At 44.3% G+C, this 20,600-nt stretch overlaps 1 protein-coding gene across 1 annotated transcript in view; it reads left to right on the forward strand.

The window, feature by feature from the left end:
• Nucleotides 1–20,600, forward strand: part of LOC133344936 (thrombospondin type-1 domain-containing protein 7B-like) — a 381,310-nt gene that overhangs the window by 262,575 nt on the left and 98,135 nt on the right. The window contains 3 exon segments of the mRNA XM_061555265.1: nucleotides 6,429–6,547; nucleotides 17,096–17,225; nucleotides 17,818–17,927. Of these exon segments, the coding sequence (XP_061411249.1) occupies nucleotides 6,429–6,547; nucleotides 17,096–17,225; nucleotides 17,818–17,927 (359 nt within the window).

Raw genomic sequence — 20,600 nt, forward strand, 5'->3', positions numbered from 1 at the left:
GTCAAATGGCGCTTTTTTAAATGTTGGGGGGGGGTCTTAGTTTTTAGTCCTCATTAAGAAACACTGCGCCATACAATGCAGATGGTTGAATGTGTGTTAGAAATATACCAATCATATATACTTATGTAGGTTCTGTATATTTATATTCACTTTGGAGCTGTGTGTTAGAGCACTCTACTCAATATCTGGATTTAAAATCCAAGTCAGAGGTAAACTCAGCCTAGCATTACTGCTCATGTTGAGAAAAAGTACCACTGTTTCAGACATCAACAAACATCCTCCTTTTGACACACTGCCCATACAGTGAGGGAAAAAAGTATTTGATCCCCTGCTGATTTTGTACGTTTGCCCACTAACAAAGAAATGATCAGTCTATAATTTTAATGGTAGGTTCATGTGAACAGTGAGAGACAGAATAACAACAACAAAATCCAGAAAAACGCATGTCAAAAATGTATATGTGGATCGCCTCATGAACGAATCTCTCATGATAGCCAGATGGCTTGCAGAGAACCTCTGTCTTGGAAAAGTCAATGTCATGTGAGCCCACTGAGTTGTAACAGTGATCTGCCACGGCTGAGGTGTTTGTCCTACCGTGTTTCAGGTCTGCTTTATGTTCACGGATGCGGTCCGAGACATGTCGTTTGGTTTCCCCAATGTAACTGCTACCACAGAGGCAACTTAGTTTGTAGACGCCAGGGTACTGTATGTCTGGAACCACATCTTTTACAGACGGGACCAGATCACGGATTTTATGTACTGTGTTGAATCGGACCTGGATCTTGTGTTTAATCAGGATTTTGGAAATCTTTTTTGTGACTAAAGGCTAATGGTTACTCCGACTACACAATCCGCAAAGCCATCACTCCAACCATCAAGAAGGATCCTGTTGAGGAGCCTTTCAAGACCATCACCTTACCCTACATTGTGGTTTATAGCAATACAGTTGGTAATTTAATGTTTGGTTTGTCTATGGCAGTATATAGAACGGTGTATGCTCGTGTGATGTAAGAGAATAAAGTTTAGATGGAAGCATATTATATAATTTTTACGACGTAGAATTGTAATGTATTACTTGCTGTTAGTAACTCAGCTTATTGTAGAGTATAGTAAGTATATTGATGATGCTATGCAGTTTATACTTTAGTTTTTATGAAGTTTATACTTTAGTTTTCTACGTGGTTGTTTAGTAACTGCAGCTACATACTATTAACATTCCTTTCCTTTGTTAATGCTACTCCCTGCACCCTCCCTTGGTGCTGCTGATCCTGCATAATGCATATTTTCTTACCTACTGTGTAAAATACATCTCTTGAAACATTCTAAATGTTAACTTGTATATGAAGGCCTCGTTTGGATGTCAAGCTTTTAATGGAGATTGACAGGAATTAAGTAATCAAGCACTTTGTAAGTGTGAAGACAGATAATTCTCGTTGCTTGGATGGGATTACAGTCAAAATTTAAGAGAAACTGAAGAGAAAGACCTAAGTCTGCTTTGTTCAATTGCATGCAGAACTCGATCTTGTTTTTTTTGCGTTTAGTTTGTTGTCCTCTGCACCTCCGATTAGCATGGTTGGCTACGTGCAGTGCGAAAGAAGTTCAACATACATACAATTACAGACTGTTGAATATCTCTATTGTGTGGTCCCCATGCAAGGGAGGGTGAAATATAACATTGAGAACTACAGAACATAATTGTAGGTTTTTACCCTTTAAACTGGTACAAAACTGACACCTTTATACAAGGCATCATGTTTGCAATAACCACAACACAAGCAGTCAAAATGCAAACAAAAAAAACAACTTTTATAATGATAATAATATGCACTGTCCTTGAAGTTGATTGATCCACACCCGAGACAGCTTTCCTTAGAGCCTCGTCTCCATTGGTGTTGGACCAGATGACGCCAAAAAGCGTACAACTCAAAAACAGTGCACTATCAGAGTACTGAGAGCTCGGGGTAAGCATTTACAATATGAGACCCCCTTTACCAGTGGCAAAATATAATTGTAGGTTTTTACCCTTTAAACTGGTACAAAACTGACACCTTTATACAAGGCATCATGTTTGCAATAACCACAATACAAGCAGTCAAAATGCAAACAAACAGAAACAACTCTGATAATGATAATAATATGCACTGACCTTGAAGTTGATTGGTCCACACCCGAGACAGCTTTCCTTAGAGTCTAGTCTCCATTGGTGTTGGACCAGATGACGCCAAAAGGCGTATAACTCAAAAACAGCGCAGTCTCAGAGTATTGAGAGCTCGGGGTAAGCATTTACAATATGAGACCTCCTTTAATATGAGACCTCCTTCACCAGTGCTTGTGTTATGGTTATTGCAAACATGATCCCTTGTATAAAGGTGTCAGTTTTGTACCAGTTTAAAGGGTAAAAACCTACAATTATATTTTGCCACTGGTGTAGGAGGTCTCATATTGTAAACTACAGAACATTTGGAACTCGCAAGAGTCGTGTAGATATTACGTTTAAATAAAATACTTGAATACACGGATGTTTTGACTGGAAAAGTGGATATTGATTAAGTATGGTTGGCATGGTTTCAGTAAGGGAAGGTCATGTTTATCTAACCAATAACTTATTTATATGAGAATGTCACGACGATGGCAGATTAAGGGGATCTCCTGGAAATTATTATTTATTGAGGCATCCAAAAAAAGCACTTGACGTGACACCTTGCGGGATATTCACTGAGGAAACAATGGTGCCTGAGATGTATAGGGTCTGGCGGTGCATCTGATAGGTAATTGCTGAAATGTTCCAGAAGGCAAAGGCTTGTCACAAAATGGAGAGAAAGTATGGCCTCATGAATATTTTAAAGAAATGTAGGCAGAACAAAGAGTCTCTCCCCGTACCAGGAGCCACCTTTATATCAAGAATAACGCATCTCCATTTCACGACAACTGTTAAAGCTGGGGACTTTTCTGATAATTAACTTTCGAATGCATGAAGCAATTCACAGATATTTTACAGTGCTTATGTGCACTGTGACAGTATAATTGAATCGTTGGTGTAATTAGATTTTTGTAGGACACTTAAAATATATGCTGTTTTATAGCCTTTCTAGTTTGCAAAAAGGCTGAATACTGTTTTGGTCTCTACTATGAATACTATTTCTTGCTCTAGCCTTGATGTGCCCAAGTCCATGTGCCAGAGATGTCAAGCTGTGCAGTATTAATTTCACATCAACTTGAAAGCTAGCATTTCCTTTCTTCTCGTTGTCCTGTATTGTTTTTAAACACGGTGTGATTTACAACCTCGGGTTTAAGACCAGCAACTCACACAGTAGTGCAAAGAGCATTAGTTTCTGTGTAAATATATTATGGTGATGCATTTCAAGTAGTGTGTTGAAGGATAATATTTACATTAAAAAACAAAAAACGTACTCTCAACGTAACATGTACGTGACGATACTGTGTCACTTTACCCCTTTAGAAATGTCTAAAGCTCACAGCGTGTTACCAATGAATTAGTGGCAGCACACCTGCAGTAGAAAGAAGCTAATTGTGGTCATACCACTCATCATCTCTGCAGTCTGATGCCACCAGAGGCCCAATTTTATGCAAAGACCCTCTGCAGGGAGTGTATGAGCGTGCTTATTTAATACAATTCTGCATTGATCGACAGTCCCTCAAGCCAGTGGGGCAGCAAGAACCTTGACTTAATGATTTGGGTTGTGTCACTAATGCTGCCATTGCACGATTACTTAACTACTGATACCTGGAGACCACACACACCACACAGCCTGTGCCCACAGAGAATGTTGTCAAGGCCCGAAAATATAGAAGCTGCCCTAGCAGCGTGGGGTCCTTTACATATTGTGCGTGGACAGGGACGTGTCAGCTTGTGCCTCCTGGGTTTGTTTAAAAAAAAAATATTATAATAACGAGTAATTGCACCAAGTCACCTGTGCTTGCCGTCGGTGCAGAGTCAGCTCGTTGTACATCAAGGTGTAAGCATTTTTATGATTAACGACCTTTTGTTCCATACGTTGTTAATTTAATGCCTTTATATCTTGCATTGTGAAAACTTCAGGTAATAATGCTATGTAAACTTAAGAGCTGTTTTTTTTTACTGAAATTAGCTTCAATGTATCTATTTCTTGTTAGATATTGTTTTTTACAGCTAATATCATGTATGCCGTTTGTGTAAGTGTGCAATTTACTTGGGTTATGTGTGACTGTGTGATTATGTGAAGGGAGTGGTGGTGGCGGGATTTGCACTTTGGACTGAAATGCTAATGACCCAAGTTCGAATCCCAGCCATTTATAACATCAGTGTCAAGTGATGTTTCTAGTTCTACTCTAGGTCAACTTAGCCTTCAACTTGTGAATGCTGTCATTGGAGAAATAAAATACTTCCATATGTGGTGCTCTGGCCACATATCCGCATGTGTTGTGATAACCTTAATATGTCTACTAAAACACATTTTGCAACAAAATCTAATGATAGTTTTGTCTATACTATTTGGTTCTTTCGGTAAAGTCACGTAGGTATAAAAACAAAACAAAAAATAACATATCACGACGTTTCGATCACAACACAAGCGGCCGTCTTCAGGCAGAAAAAAGATAATCCAGCAGTGGAACTACTGAACCAGCGAGAGAGCTGTTACAACAATCCAGCACTCAATATGGAGTACTTCCCCCCCTCACTAATAATCACGCGCAAATGACATCACTCCACATCGAACAGCCCCCCTGATTAATAATCATGAGCAAGTGACGTCCTCCTAATGGACCTCCCGCCATTATTATTACCTACTATAATGAGCCAAGAATGTCTGTGCGCAACGCTCGTGACGTCACTCCACGTCGACCAGCCCCCCTCATTAATAATCATGAACAGGTTACGTCCTCCACATGGAGCACCCTCCCCCTTATTAATAATCATGAGTAGGTGACGTCACTTCACATCGAACAGCCCCCCTCATTAATAAGCATAAGGTGACGTCCTCCAAATGGACACCCCCCCCCCCCCAATTTATTATAATTAACGGCTGACGTCCCTGGGCCGAGGCGCCTCCTCCTCCCCTCCTCGGCGTCAACTTACAACCCTCACTACAAAGGCAGAACCCTCAGATCTCCGTAACACTATTGAGACATTAAAGTAAAATGGACGTCATGATGAACAAGGGATTATAAACTTAAAATGAAATAAGTATGTGTCACCGCACACTTACAAATTGCACACGCCATTAGTGCAATGAATATCACGTCGCGGTCTGCTTTTTTGCTTGCAAGTTTCAGATTTACTGCAATACACCCGTCCTTGGACAGGCAAAAGGCTAGTTTAAATATATTACAAATTCCAACCTTTTAAGCGGCCATAATTGTATTATAATTTTTTCGTAGATAATCCAATTATGCATTTATAAACTTCTAGACTATCAAAAAACACACTTACAAAAGTATCTTAAAAATATGTGAAATTTTCAATGTTTAAATTATTTTTGGTCAGAACCCAAATTCCTTCAACGGTATTTTTTTTTATACCAGTCATATTTTTTAAGTTTATGAAGGTGACGCACCTTTCTTCCAAAGGACAGTTCTCATCTAAAACTGAAAGTTGAGCCTCACCAAGAATCTACCTTTCATTAATATGTCTGCAGTGCAGGTAAACGCCTCAGTGCCATCTCTGTTTTGTCACACAGTTACCAAATTACATTTGTATGTATTCTTGGTGTGATAAGGTGCAGTTAAAATGTGTCAGAACCCTCTTAATGTATTTCCAGTTAGACTTAGCCATTTCAAATGAGCTACTCTTTATAAAAATGGTCCCAGTAGACCAACAGTAAGGTGCAAATGAACATTACCACCTGGATTTGTTGTGTGTGTGTGTACATTTGTAATGGTTAGTGAGTCAGTCAACCCATGGCACTTGGGTCTATCCCGTGACCTCCTTTAAGCGAGCTTTCCACACTTCATGTGGCCTCAAATTGCACCTGACCTGGCACAGGCACTGTGGTGATGCCACCGCCACTTATTGGTGAATAGCGGCTGTTGTTTTAATGGTTAGTGTACTGCACTACAAACTCAGCAGTTGAGTTCAATTCCCACCCACAACCGATAACAGCATATATATGAACTTATTCTGGACCTCCTCTAGGTTTACTTAGCCTTAAATTACTACTTGGTGCGGTGTTTAAACATCAGCATGGGGGAGACAAAGGTCAACAGGCATGGTACTGGCCACCAACCCCCTCATGTGCTGTGCCAGCCTTAATAGGTACTTACTAACAGCACTTGCTCCAACAGTCTGTTCAGGCTACATGGCGGTTCTTCGCTTTTTGTCTTAGTATGTATTTATAGAAGTCCTATATGGAAGAATATTCCTGACAATCTAATGGTCACATGGTCCCCAACTTACTGCTCATTTCTCCTACCCCCCCTTGTCCATTCAGGTGCCCATTGAGCCAAGCCCCCATGAGCCGGAGAGCCTGCCTCGTGCCATGTCGCCGGGACTGCACTCTCTCACCGTTCAGTGACTGGACGCCGTGCCCCGACCCTTGCCGCCAGACTGGTCAGATATGCAGGCGTACATGCCATTTTGTCTATGCGTGTGTGAGTAGGGATTTGTAGTGCAGCGGTGAGTTCAGTGGGTAGCACATTATGAACACAATGCCCTGAGTTCGATTTCCACTCACTACCAACACCAGTGACAATTATATGAACTGAGCCTCCCCTAGATCGACTTAGCCTTAAATTAGTACCTGGTGCCATGTGCAAACATCACCACTGGGGATATAAAGGCGGTCGGGCATGGTGCTTGTCACCCACCCCTTCCTATGCCTCGACTGCCTTCGTTGTGAGAACTTGTCCCAAAACGCCTTTAAGGCTATATGGGGGATCTTTGTATTTTGTGTTTGTGCTGGGGGAGTGGTTGTGTCGTGGTTAGTGCACTGCACTATGAACCAGGTGACCTAAGTTTGATTCCCAGCCACGGCTAACATTAGTGGTGTTAGTCGTTTCCACCAAATAACAAGAATAGCCTTTTTTTATTCGGTAAAAAATGCACGTGAATACAAGATGGCTCCGGAGCCACAGGTTTTCGACACCTGCCCTAGGTCAACCTAGCCTTAAATAAGTATCTGATGTGGTGTGTAAATATCTGCACTCAAGAGTTAAAAATGGCCACACCGTTCTGGCCACACCACCCGCTGGTGTGCCATGCCGACCATTTAAGGTGTCCGCTAAGAGTACTTGCACAAACATTCTTTGTAGGCCCTCAGGGGATCATTGTCTTCGATTTGGTACATTTGGTATATTGGTCCGTTAACCCAGTTTGTTAAATCATGAAGCTCAAGTCTCTTCTTTGACCTCCAACGATCAGGACTTTATCTCATCTTGTTGCCTCAAATTGCAAAGAGCTTGGCACCGGCTCTTTGGTAATATCACTCTCACTTAGTGGTGAATGGTGCCTTTTTTTAGTTTGAAGGCAAAATTGGACACTTTTATCCAAAGTACATGTACAGTCCATTATTAAGCCACTTGTGAATGACCTCCCATGCCATTCGATCGTGGGGGTTATTTGACCATTCATCACCACGCAGGTCAGTGCTGGTTGTAGAACACGGGGAGCATAGACACAGGAGTGTAGAAGTAAAGTACAACAATGGATTTTTCTCACTGTCCTCTGGTGCCCCCCAAACAGCCTATTTGCAACATAGTGGTGGAATATTTGTGTGTTTGTGGTTGAGAAATGGTGTAGTTCTGAGCACACTGATTTCATCCAGATAACGCAGCTTCGATTCCTGAAATTGGTGCACAACACCAAGGGCAACTAATATATGAACCTAGGACTTTGTCTTCACAAGGTCAACTCAGCCTAAAATAAGTAATATAACTGATGTGATGAGTGAATGTAACCGGAAAGGAGGCAAAGACAGTTGGTAATGAGTGGTGCTGGATAAACTGCCTCATGTGCTCTGCTGACCATAACAATGGACATATTATAAGGGTCTTCAACATGCCTCAACTGTCTATAGTTAAAAGGGGGGACTTAGTTTGTTCGAAGGACCCATCATAAAAGTGGTCTCTCCTATCATTTATACAAGAAACTAAAGTTTCACACAGTGGCCCTTCATAAGTTGACAGTATTTCGGTAAAGTCACGTAGATGACATTTTTTTTTAAATCACGACGTTTCGGAGGCAACACAAGCTTCCGTCATCAAGTGGAACAGCAACAGCAAAATTACTGTAGTGAATAGAGAGAGCTATTTGTTTTGACAGGCGATTATATAGGGTAAGAGGGGGAGAGGAGCCAGGGAGGAGGGATGCAGGGGGGGAGCGTGCGGAGTCGGGGGGGGGGGGTGAGATAAGCTGATTAATAACGTCCTTTTAGGACGCAGGGGGGGGGGGGCGGTGTGTGGACTTGGGAGCGGAAGTTAAGCCGATTAATAGATAAGCTGAGTTAAGCTGATTAGTAACATCCTTTTGGAATGCAGGGGGGGCGGTGTGTGGAGGAGTCGGGGCGGAAGTTAAGCTGATACAGGTTGGAACAATGTCCACACTGCCCACCAGGGATTTTTTGTCTGTCTGACTGTCATGCATAAATATATGTATAATATAAACAGCTCTTTGATTGGTGGAGACCTACTGCCAGGTACGGAGAGGGGAGGGGCCTAAGGGAAGGGGGGTCAGGGGAGGGGCCTAAGGATATGGGGGGTTGGTCAGGGGAGGGGCCTAAGGGAGGGGGGGGGGTCAGCGGAGGGGCCTGAGGGAGGGGGAGGGGCCGATAGTTAAGGGGGCTGGCTACCTGGCTGGCTGCCTGGCTACCTCAAGTCAAGTTATCTTTTATACAGGTAGGAACAACAGGTTCCACACTGCCCACCAGGGATTATTTGTCTGTCTGTCGTGCATATTTGTCTGTCGTGCACGAATGCGCTGTCCAACCAAGTTCTGCCTGCCCACTCCGAAGGAACGTGTTTTGTCTGTTGTGCATCAGAATGCAGCCCACCCATGCACCCCCCCCCCCCCCCCCCACTGATCGCCGAGCAGGGCCACGATTAGTTGAGGATGTCGGGGAGGGTGGGGGGACGGTAAACACGCCCAATCATCCAACTTACCTCCCAAACGCCGAGCGGGCCCGCCATTGGTAGAGGTGGGGTGGAAACACGCCCACTCATGCAATCCCCTCCCCACCAAACACCGAGCAACGCCGCGATTGGTTGACGATGTCGGGGAGGGTGGGGGGGAAGGGTAAACATGCCCATTCATCCAACTGCATCCCCCCTGAACGCCGCGCTGAGTGTGCGTGTGAGTGGGAGCGTGTGTGTGTGAGTCTGAGAGTGTGTGTGTGTGTGAGTCTTAAAGTGTGAGTGTGTGAGTCCGAGAGTGTGAGAGTGAGTGTGAGTCTGAGAGTGTGTGTGAGTCTGAAAGTGTGAGTGTGTGAGTCTGAGAGTGTGAGGTTGAGTGTGTGTGAGTCTGAGAGTGTGAGAGTGAGTGTGTGAGTCTGAGAGTGAGGGTGAGTGTGTGAATCTGAGAGTGTGAGAGTGAGTGTGTGTGTGCGAGTCTGAGAGTGAGGGTGAGTGTGTGTGTGTGTGAGTCTGAGAGTGAGTGTGCGTGCGTGAGTCTGACAGTGTGAGGGTGAGGGTGTGTGTGTGAGTCTGAAAGTGTGAGAGTCTGTGTGAGTCTGAGAGTGTGAGAGTGAGTGTGTGTGTGTGAGTCTGAGAGTGTGAGAGTGAGTGTGTGTGTGTGAGTCTGAGAGTGTGAGAGTGAGTGTGTGTGTGAGTCTGAGAGTGTGAGAGTGTGTGTGTGTGTGTGAGTCTGAGAGTGTGAGATTGAGTGTATGTGTATGAGTCTGACAGTGTGAGGGTGAGTGTGTGTGTATGAGTCTGAGAGTGTGAGAGTGTGTGTGTGAGTCTGAGAGTGTGAGAGTGAGTGTGTGAGTCTGAGAGTGTGAGAGTGAGTGTGTGTGTGAGTGAGTCTGAGAGTGTGAGTCTGAGAGTGTGAGAGTGAGTGTGTGTGTGAGTCTGAGAGTGAGTGTGTGTGTGTGAGTCTGAGAGTGTGTGTGTGAGTCTGAGAGTGAGTATATGTGTGTGTGAGTCTTAGTTACCTAGAGTGTTATACAGGTAGGAACAACAGGTTCCACATTGCCCACCAGGGATTATTTGTCTGTCTGTCGTGCATATCCGGAATTCCGCCCACCAATGCACCTCCCCACCGAACACTGAGCTACGCCGCGATTGGTTGACGATGTCGGGGAGGGTGGGGGGGAAGGGTAAACACGCCCACTCATCCAACTGCCCCCCCCCCCCCCCCCCCCCCGCTGAACGCCGCGCTGTCCAACCAAGTTCCTACCTGCCCACTCCGAAGGAACGTGTTTAATATTGTGTGTCAGGCAACGGCTGGTGATACAATGGTCTGCGTGGGTCTAGGGGGGGGAAGTAGCGTGCTGTAGAAATAGAAACTGGAAATGTGAGTATGGGAGAAAGCTATGAAAGCAATTAAGATCCCTCCTCCCTGGCTCCTCCCCCCCTCTTACCCTATATAATCGCTTGTCACTAATAGCTCTCTCTCTTCACTACAGTAATTTACTGTGGCTGTTACACCTGATGACAGAAGCTTGTGTTGCCTCTGAAACGTCGTGATTTAATTTAGTTATTATCATTTTATTATTTGTATTATTATTTGTATTTTTCATCTACGTGACTTTACCAAAAGAACCAAAGAGTTTGGATCATTGCAGTCACGAAAACTTCAAATCTAGAATTGACTGTATTTGGTTAGAGTAATTGTAGAAGTTTGGAGGTAATGCGTTAGCATTTACTGAATATTTATAAGGGGTTTAAGCCATGGTGAGCCCTCAACTTTGTAATAAGCCTTTACGTATTATCAAGCTAAAACATATCCATGAGGTATTAATGCCTTATTTCTCCTCTGTTAAAAATGCCCACCTGTGTGAAATATGTATTCCCCAATACCTGTGTCCTAAAGAGGAAAAAAATAAATAACAGGCATTGATTTGGGCAATGGTCCTCCATAGGGGAGAAATAAAAGAAGGGCCATTGCACAGTATCGCTTATGATATATTTTTTCCTCTTTTCGACAGTGTTGTTGGCGATTGTGTTTAGGTATTTTTATTTGTTCTTATGCCCCACTGCCAACGCAGCATCACAATTTGTTTGTGTACAATACAGGTCTATTGATAACATTTTAATGACACTCGTGTCTCCAGTGAATAAAAAGTCCAACTGAGTCGCAGACGTTATCTTGGGTGCAACACTATTTATTATACAACAGCATGCAACATAACACGATCTACACTCGGGTCTCGAATGCCCATCTAACCACGCTACGGCAGAACTAGACACAGTTCGCTATCCCGGTCCGGACCACAAGCTGGGTCCTGGACCGATTGGCTAGAGGCTTCTCTTCTCCGACGTGGATCTTCGTAACACCAGCACACGAAGAACCTCGATCTCCTCACGGGGCCCTCGTTATATGCCCCCGGACTGGGGCTGGCTCCACCCTTCGCCCCGCCCACCTTCCAGGTCTCTCGAGCTCTTTCTCAAAGGTTCCGGAGAGCTCTTTTGGACCACATGACCACCTCGTGGCCCCCGTCCACCGGTGACCCCCCTCCAATATCATTCATTCACGTGTCAGCAGGTCAACCAGCGTATCATGCCCCAACGTAACCCTGGCTGGCTGACACTCCCTCTTGCTCCCTCACCGGGAGCCTGCACCACACACTGCTCGTGATGCCTCCGTGCTAACCAGCGCTCACCCAAGCCCCGCTAGGGCTGGTACTACACCCCATAACCTGGGCTGCCCATAATGACAACACATTATCTGCCGTGGCTTCATAAGCCCCGGCACCATACAGTGACAACCACAGTCACTACAAATACGAGTAATCTGGACTAAATTAGCAATGACTGATCTGGGAAAATAATCCCAACAACAAAGCCAAGTAGCACATGGCACATTCTCCATTAATGGGAAGCACACCTCAGCCCTGTTCGTTTCAATATATAGTGCCATTATTTCATAAAGTTGAACTCCTTTATAGAATATCTGCCATTGACCTCTAACTACCAAAAGTCATTGGCCATGATGTGCATGACACTCTTAATACCAGTGGCTGTTTTAGCTGGGCATGAGCTCTTGTTGAAGCCTCAGCATGGAATGTTTTATACATGTACGTGTCTTACGGTAAACACGGGTGTCATATTTGGCAACATTCCAGTTCATCAGGCAAACCTACATGCTCATCCTCTGTGTGATCAAACTACTTGTGACCTTGTGCTATTTTGGATGTTAAGAGTTATGGTATTTCTGTGTTTCATTTGACCGGTGTTGTTGACATATCCTTCTTTTTGTGACCAGTCACCCTCCCAGTTCTTGTATGAAAGAAATTAACAAAAAAACAGGAAGATGAAGGCTGATGTATGCAGTTGGGTATAAATATTTGTAATGTGGAAGTTTTACATTAGCCCTGTGATCTTTGTGGTGAAGTATAGCCAAACAACCCCAACGAACAAGAGCATGGGGAGGCCTTCATCCAGCAATGGATTGACAAAGGGCTGTTTACTGTGAGCTTAACAGTGGAACATTAACGTTAAACCATTTACTTTGGGTCTTTCGGTGAAGTCACAAAGATAGGTTAAAAGATTATAAAAAAAATACTACGACGTTTCGATCGCAACACAAGTGGTCATCATTAGAAAAAGGGGGTTAGCTTCTAAAGGCAAACTGTTAAAAAGGTTTGAAATGGGCATAGTCCTTTTCCTCATAACGACCGCTTGTGTTGCGATCGAAACGTCATGGTTTTTTGTTATTTTCTTTAAACCTATCTACGTGAATTTACCGAAAGACCCAAAGAATATGAATTCCTGCAGTCACGAAAACTTTAAGTCAAGGTTAAACCATTTAATATGTGCTGTTTTGTTTTTGTTAGTGCTCATTCCTGTTTGGAGTGAGAGTGGATTTCAAGTGCATATTTGTAATTGTATACATTCCTGCATGGAGTGAGAGTGGATTGCACATTAATTGTTGTATTTGTATAAGTTCATGTACTATGCGTGTGTGTGCATTAACTAGCATCTCTTGAGTTGAAATTTCCAAGCACTGGGGGGATTCTGAATGGAGCGAAGACATCTGCAACTAAGCGAGTGGCTTGACATACGTTTACACTTTGGTTATGTGATGGTAATGGTACTGAGTAGCTTTCTTACATAATTTGATCAGCTTTAATGATGCAGCTGTAGTATGCGCATTGTATTAGGAACAGTTTATCTGCAATTTAAACACTGACAAGTACTCTACACACATGTTATACTAGTCATTCATAATTCGTCCCGATCATAATCTTTCATCTTTTGTCATCCATTCCTGGATGAAGGTCTTGTCGCACCACATTAGTTATGGTGGTTACTTTGCCATACTTTACCACACTGGTTAGTCTCGGTTGGGGGAGGGAGTGGTGTGGCTCACATTTGGTTCAAATATCACTCACCACTGGTGTTGGCCATGGTAAGGAATTTACCTCAAATTGCCGAGTTAAACGCACATTCATCTAATCACTGCACCTCCACTCCGGCCCTAATGTGTAATTATGGACATATTCATACTCTTTGGGTCTTTAAGTAAAGTCACGTAGATAGAAAAATAATAGATCACGACGTTTCGATCACAACATGTGTGTGTATACATGTGTAGTGGGTTCAAATTAGGTGCACACACACGCAGCTTGGAGGCAACACTATTTATTAAACGGTAATTAATATAACACGGTACATGAGGTGGTGACCACCTTCCTCAACTCACTAACACTCTGGAACGTGACACAGACTGGACCAGGCAGGCAACGGCCTGCCTGGCCCAGGACGACGACTCTGGACTTGACGACCGATGGTGTCTTCACTTCGGAGTACAGTACAACAGCCCTGCTCTGCGTTCACACCACGCTTATATCTCGTCTCTGGCGTGGCCGGCTCCGCCCAGGCCACGCCTCCCTTCCCAGGCCACGCCTCACTTCCCAGGCCACGCCTCCCTTCCCCCACCTCTGGGAAGGTCCGGATCCTTCCACCACGTGACCCCCCAGGCACCCCCTTTGGGGCCCCCAGCCCTCGTACGGGCCGACACAGTAGTGACCGTTCTATGTCACTACACATGTGTAGTGAAATAGCGCTGACTGTTGTACAGCAGCTGCAACTGCAGATGGGCACTTAGCGCACACACAGCTGAGCCGGCAGGTTGGAGAAACTGGGGCAAGGGTCATGGTAGACCTCGTGGGGAAGCCCCTGGAACCCTTTGGAGGGTTCGAGAAGGGAGACGTGGTTCAGGCAGAGCCAAGCCGCGCCGAGGGGAATATAAGCAGCGGAGAGCAAGAGCTCCGGGCTGCCAGGTCTGGGATTGGACTTGTCGTCGCTGTCGTCGTCGCTGCCCTCGTCGTTGCCGCCTTCGCCCGATCATTGCACGTTTGGAGAGTAGTTGGCTGTACCGGTCGACGCCGTCGGTGCAACGTGGACAGGGTCGTGTCTGGGATGGGTCGCGCGGCAGCGTGGTCGTGAGAGAGAGGTTGCCCAAGTAGTGGTGTCAACTCAACAACAATAAAAGGGGAGGATGGTGCCTTCTGCGACTACCTCGTCTCCGACTGAGTGTGTGTGTGTGACGCACACCACCCGCACGCACACACAAGCCTCGGGCGTCGCGCAGAAGAGAACGAGCAGAAGAAATGCACACATGACATTATACATGTAGGGGTAAACTTGCCGCTGGCTGGCACCAGCAGTATTAGAATCGGCTTTTGTTGAGACGACTCAAACAGAGAAACTGGCAGCAGGTACCCTCCAGCAGGGCAACAGGAGGTAGAGGAACAGCATGCACAATGATAAATAGAGCACGAGGTGGATAAAACACAGCGTGTTGGCACAGTGGAGACCACATGTGGTGCTACCGCCAATTCACTAGTCTGTTTACTCGTAACACTTGGGTCGAACCGGAGACCTCCCATCAGCGATTCTTTGCAACTCCATGTGGTTTAAAGTGTATTTAGCCTGGCACAAGCGGGAGGCAGAGCTGCTACCACACTGCCAAGCCGCATTGGTCACACACTGAGGCCGGCATGGCTCCACTGGCTGGTGATTAATGATGCACTGCACATTCATTCTCATTGTATATTTACTCCAATGGCTCACACCAGTTTCTGCAATTGGAGGGCATATTCCTGGCATTTGCCATTTTAGAGTGTGCCAATTCATAAATTGTAAACTTTTTAAAATCATCATCAGCCATGTTCTATCCACTACATCAAATGTCACACTCCATGGTCCCGCGATGCCACAATTCATCTCGCTTCCTCACATAAGCCGACTCATCACTATCTCTGCGGTGGTCATCCCTCTCAAGTGCTATCGCTCCCCTGACTGCCATTGTCACCAGTCACTCCCGTTGGTCATCACCTCTTCCATTGATGTGTCTTGACAGTCAACAGCATGTCTTTAATTTGTGTTCTCTCGTCCATGTGTTCCCCTTTCTTGTCTTATTGTCAAATTTTCACATGCACCTCTCCACGCATATTGGTGTACTTTTCAGCTTTTTTTTACTTTCTTTACGATCGTAGTGGATGTTTGAGATCAATATTAGATTGAATAGATTAATCGTTTCAGTATCACTCAAAACAGACCGTCACGTGCTGTGTTTTACTCGCCCTTCTCGGCAAACTGAATTTTCCGGTTCCTTCATGTTCGTCTTTGAATTCAACATTGATCGTCAACCGTACCCTGCCAGGAAAATACATTCTAAAAAATATTTAGAAGTAAAAAGCCTTCCACACCCTTTTTGTAATGAAGGCTTTCAGTTTTTACCAATGAAGGTTATGTAACCTTATCTAAGATTTCTCTCATATTTCCATATGGATACCCATACAGCACTTTCATAATTTATTTTAAAGTTAATTTCATTTTGATATAGCATTAATAACTCCTTAGAAGTAAATTCAACTGTATTGAATGTTGTAGTTTGCATAATACAACGTGTCATAAAATATATGCTGTTATAATGATTGAGATGGTTAAAGTAATTTCTGCATTCAACATGTTCTTAAGTACTTATAGGTTTTTTCGGTAAAGTCACGTAGGTAAAAAATAATTATAAGATAAAATAATAACAAATGAAAATAACTCACTTAAATCACGACGTTTAAGTACAGCATTATATAATGTAGACAGGTCAAAGTCTGTGCGTGCATGAAAGAGCAATGGGGCAGTGCTCATCTCTTTTAGAGGCCCTCAGCTAAGATGGAATTGCCACAGTTCTGTTGCAGAGGTCAGTCTCCGTTTAAGACAAACACTGTTGACTTCTCACAAAGTGAGCAGCCCTAAGCCATTGGTGAAAAATCGACTCTTCTATAGCAAATACAAGTACCGTCGCCTAAAAAAGCTCTCATATGTAATCATTCATTTGCACAATCGCATGAATTATGCAATCAATTTTCGAATCATCTTATTTGCATTAGTAATATAATGAATGTTACTTAATTGAAATCATTGTTGCAACGACGCAATTACCTGTTACGCTCGTAATGTTTATGACTGCAATCAATTAGCAAAGTATTTCAAACAGTGTTTCATAATTACCCATGAGATAACGCAAGGGAGTATAGCATAAATTTACATTATTCCACATTATACCATGTTCCACTAAGATGGGCAGAGGTGTCCATGCATTGAACTGTAGCCTTGAAGCCACAAGGTAATACAGCAGATGGTGTAAAGTTGAGAGTTGCAGTGTTCACGATGTTGATCGTAATAATGGTGATGTTGCTCACGGCCATCAATGTTGGTCCTGTTGAAGACAATACTGGTAAAATATTGATATGAGATGATGATATTGGTAATGGTGATGATGATTATCATAATGTTGTCTTGATGACGATGATGAAAGCGATAATGATGTCAATAATGGTGATGTTCTCAGTGGCAGTTTTGAATGTAATCGCCAGTGTTGCCAATGTTGTCTTTAAATAGATGGTATTGATCATTATTCTAATGGCATGAATAGTTATGTTACCCCAGACTATGTTGAATCAAGCCTGTGTTCACACATGGCTTCTGTGCGTTACAGACGGCGCCCCGACACCGCGACAGTGGCGCTTTCGTGTGGTGATCCAGCATGCCAGTGGCGGTGGACGGCCCTGTCCCAAGAGTCTTAGCGACATGAGGCCTTGCCCCACACGGCCCTGCCCTCAATACAGGTAATGCACTTGAACTCTGCCTCCCCACGAACAAAAGTTGATGATTTCATATTTATCAACGGTTGCTGAGCACTTATTCAAAGGCCTAAAAAGGCAAGCGACCACCGACAAACAGCACTATTGAAGGTTATCATAGATCAGAGTTAAATAAAATAAAATGTTACGTAATTTTTGGTGGGTGGGGGGGTAGAAAATTAGCATGCGCAATCAAGAGAGTGCAAATTTTGGCAGGAGCAGAGCACAGGGTAGATCAACACATCCAAAGTCACGGGTGCACAGGTTTACCAACTGCATCCGTCGTACCTCATGCTCTGTTACCTTTGGCTTTGCGCTCCTTCTCCACGAGTCTGTGGCTTCGAAGGGTTTTCCTGTATAGGTTGCATTTGATGCACCTTTGATGTAAGAATGAGGTTAAACCCCCGTTGACTTTGCGAACATCCCAAAGCGGGACAATCCTAAAAAATGACGGTTAGGCTTTCCTGGTACAATGGCAAATCTGCCTCGGTTCGGCCTGCAGCCAGACGACTCCCCCTGACAGTCACTCTACCCCACAGCCACTTGCGTCTCTCCGTGTTCGGGCGCGAGTGAGCAGGTGGCGCACACACCGGTGGGGGCGATGCCACTTGCTGGTGTCCTCCTCTGCACGTGCGGCCGGAGCGAACCCTGGAGAATCACCCTGCGGCCAGGGCTTGCAGACCCGAGGTGAGGGCCGCAGTGGAGGTCTCGTTGTCCCGCTGTCACATTTGCGTTGATTCTTAAGAAATTATCTCAGTTTGAATGTCATTCACAAACGTATGCTCTGGTGATGCTATGACCAAAATAAATCTAAAAGGCAAGATTTCCATCAAGTCTACAGTGGCTCAATGCATTTTAACACAACGGTTCCAACGAATGCTGTGAAGTGACATTAAATACTCTATACTCTTAGTTCTTTCGGTAAAGTCACGTAGGTAAAAAATAAAATTAAAATTAATAAAAATAAAACAATAAAAATCACGACGTTTCGGAGGTAACACAAGCTTCCGTCTTCAGGTGAAACCGTCACAGCTAAATATCTGTACCTTATATAGTGGTTAAGGGGGGAGGAGCCAGGAAGGGCAGCGGGGGAGGAGGAGTTGTGAAGTGGTCAATTACTGCTTTTGTTATACTGCTGGGTGGGTAAATGAATTAGATACGATTAAGCCGCTCTTGTTATGCTGTTTGTGCGCAAGTCACTGTGGGATGAATGGACTCGTGGTCAGGGACGTGTTGCGCAAGTAACTGTGGATGTACATAATAGAAAAGGAGCGGAAATGCCCATGTTTATACCAGTTTTGGCTGACAATAAAGAGTACTGTTAAACGTTAGGGATGTTAACACTCGGTGAAGTAAAATAGTGTCTGTCAGATAAGATGGTCCAAAATGTGTAATTAAATCTTTTTTGCATGGTTGATAACATCTTTCCAAAGATTACTGAGTTTGTACCCATCATCACGGTTGAAAGTATGTCTGTGTTTGTATATCTGAATGGCTTCGTGTACAAACCTTTGATGGTAGACAGAGGGTTTGCAGAGCACCTTAGTCTCGGAGAAAACAATCTCATGAGAGCCCACTGGCAAGAGTCCCTGCAGGACTCTTGCCAGTTGCTGAGCCAAGTGAACAACTCCTCCTTCAATCTTAATTTTGGAGCTTTCATGACTGCAGGAATTATTCTTTGGTTCTTTCGTCGTATGCTATTATTTAATTTATTATTTTATTTTTATACGTGACTTTACCGAAAGAACCAAAGAATAACTCCTCCCTCCCTGTGAGTGCCACACAGAGAAGAGAACACATTCCTGCGGAGGGAGCTGGTAGTAACGTTGGGTTGTTCTTTGGTTCTTTCGGTAAAGTCACGTATAAAGAAAAAATAATAAATTAAATAATAGCATACGACGTTTCGATTGCAACACAAGCAATCATCATCAGGTATAATGAAATAGCGACATAAAATCTAACCAGAAAAAATTATAGACAGACATATAAGCAGACAGATATCACCAAGAAACAGACAGCGGGCAACACAGGTACAGAGAGGGGTGATCGTCTCTGTGGGGTGGCCTTAAATAGACAGAGGGGGGCGGAGGCAGCGAGAGGGAGGGGTTAGAGACAAAATTTACATGTCAATGAGTATAACAAAAAGAAGTGAACAGGCTTAGGGGGAGAAAGAAACACACTAAAATTAAATAACCTAGCAAAGTATCGAAATGTTATGTAAAACGACACAGAGAGTCAGTCAACACACAATTAACGCATAGCCTGGTCGATTACGTATTTCAAAGATTGCTAAGTTAGAATTTAAGTGTGAGAATTTCAAAGAAAGACAAAACATAAAAAAAACAAGAGGAACGGAGACACAGAGACAGAGCAGAACCTAAGAACGACAAAAAACGAGTGTAGACAGAAAAAATTACAATAAATAAATAGGCAGAGAGAGAGAATAAAAAACCCAGAGAGAGAGAAAAAGGTAAACTTGGAACTTCCCCGTAGAAGTGGTTCAATCTTATTATACCTGATGATGATTGCTTGTGTTGCAATCGAAACGTCGTATGCTATTATTTAATTTATTATTTTTTCTTTATACGTGACTTTACCGAAAGAACCAAAGAATAATTCCTGCAGTCACGAAAGCTCCAAAGTTAAGATTGAACGTTGGGTTGCTCGGTCAATGGCCAGGATCAACGGCGGCGTGGTGTATTCCGCAAATATGCCCGACTGTGAGGGCGGGTACAAGCCGGCGATAGTAGGCTAAACGTTGATACAGGTAGGGACAACAGGTTCCACACTGCCCACCGGGGATTATTTGTCTGTCGTGCATCGGAATGCAGCCCACCCATGCACTCCCCCACCGACCGCCGAGCAGGGTCACGATTGGTTGAGGATGTCGGGGAGGGTGGGGGGGAAGGATAAACATGCCCACTCATTCAACTGCCCCCCCCCCCCCGAACGCCGCGCTGAGTTTGTGTGAGTCTGAGAGTGAATGTGTGTGTGAGTCTGAGAGTGAGTGTATGTGTGTGTGAGTCTGAGAGTGTGAGAGTGAGTGTGTGAGTCTGAGAGTGTGAGCGTGAGTGTATGTGTGTGTGAGTGAGTGTGTGTGAGTCTGAGACTGAGAGTGTGTGTGTGTGAGTCTGAGAGTGTGAGTGTGTGAGTCTGAGAGTGTGAGTGAGTGTGTGTGTCTTAGTTACCTATAGTGTTATACAGGTAGGAACAAGGGATTATTTGTCTGTCTGTCGTGCATATCCGGAATTCCGCCCACCCATGCACCTCCCCACCGAACACCGAGCTACGCCGCGATTGGTTGATGATGTCGGGGAGGGTGGGGGGGAGGGTAAACATCCAACTGCACCGCCCCCCTGA

This window comes from Lethenteron reissneri, chromosome 21, assembly GCF_015708825.2.
Source record: "Lethenteron reissneri isolate LAM-NWPU_2019-01 chromosome 21, ASM1570882v1, whole genome shotgun sequence".
NCBI lineage: Eukaryota > Metazoa > Chordata > Hyperoartia > Petromyzontiformes > Petromyzontidae > Lethenteron > Lethenteron reissneri.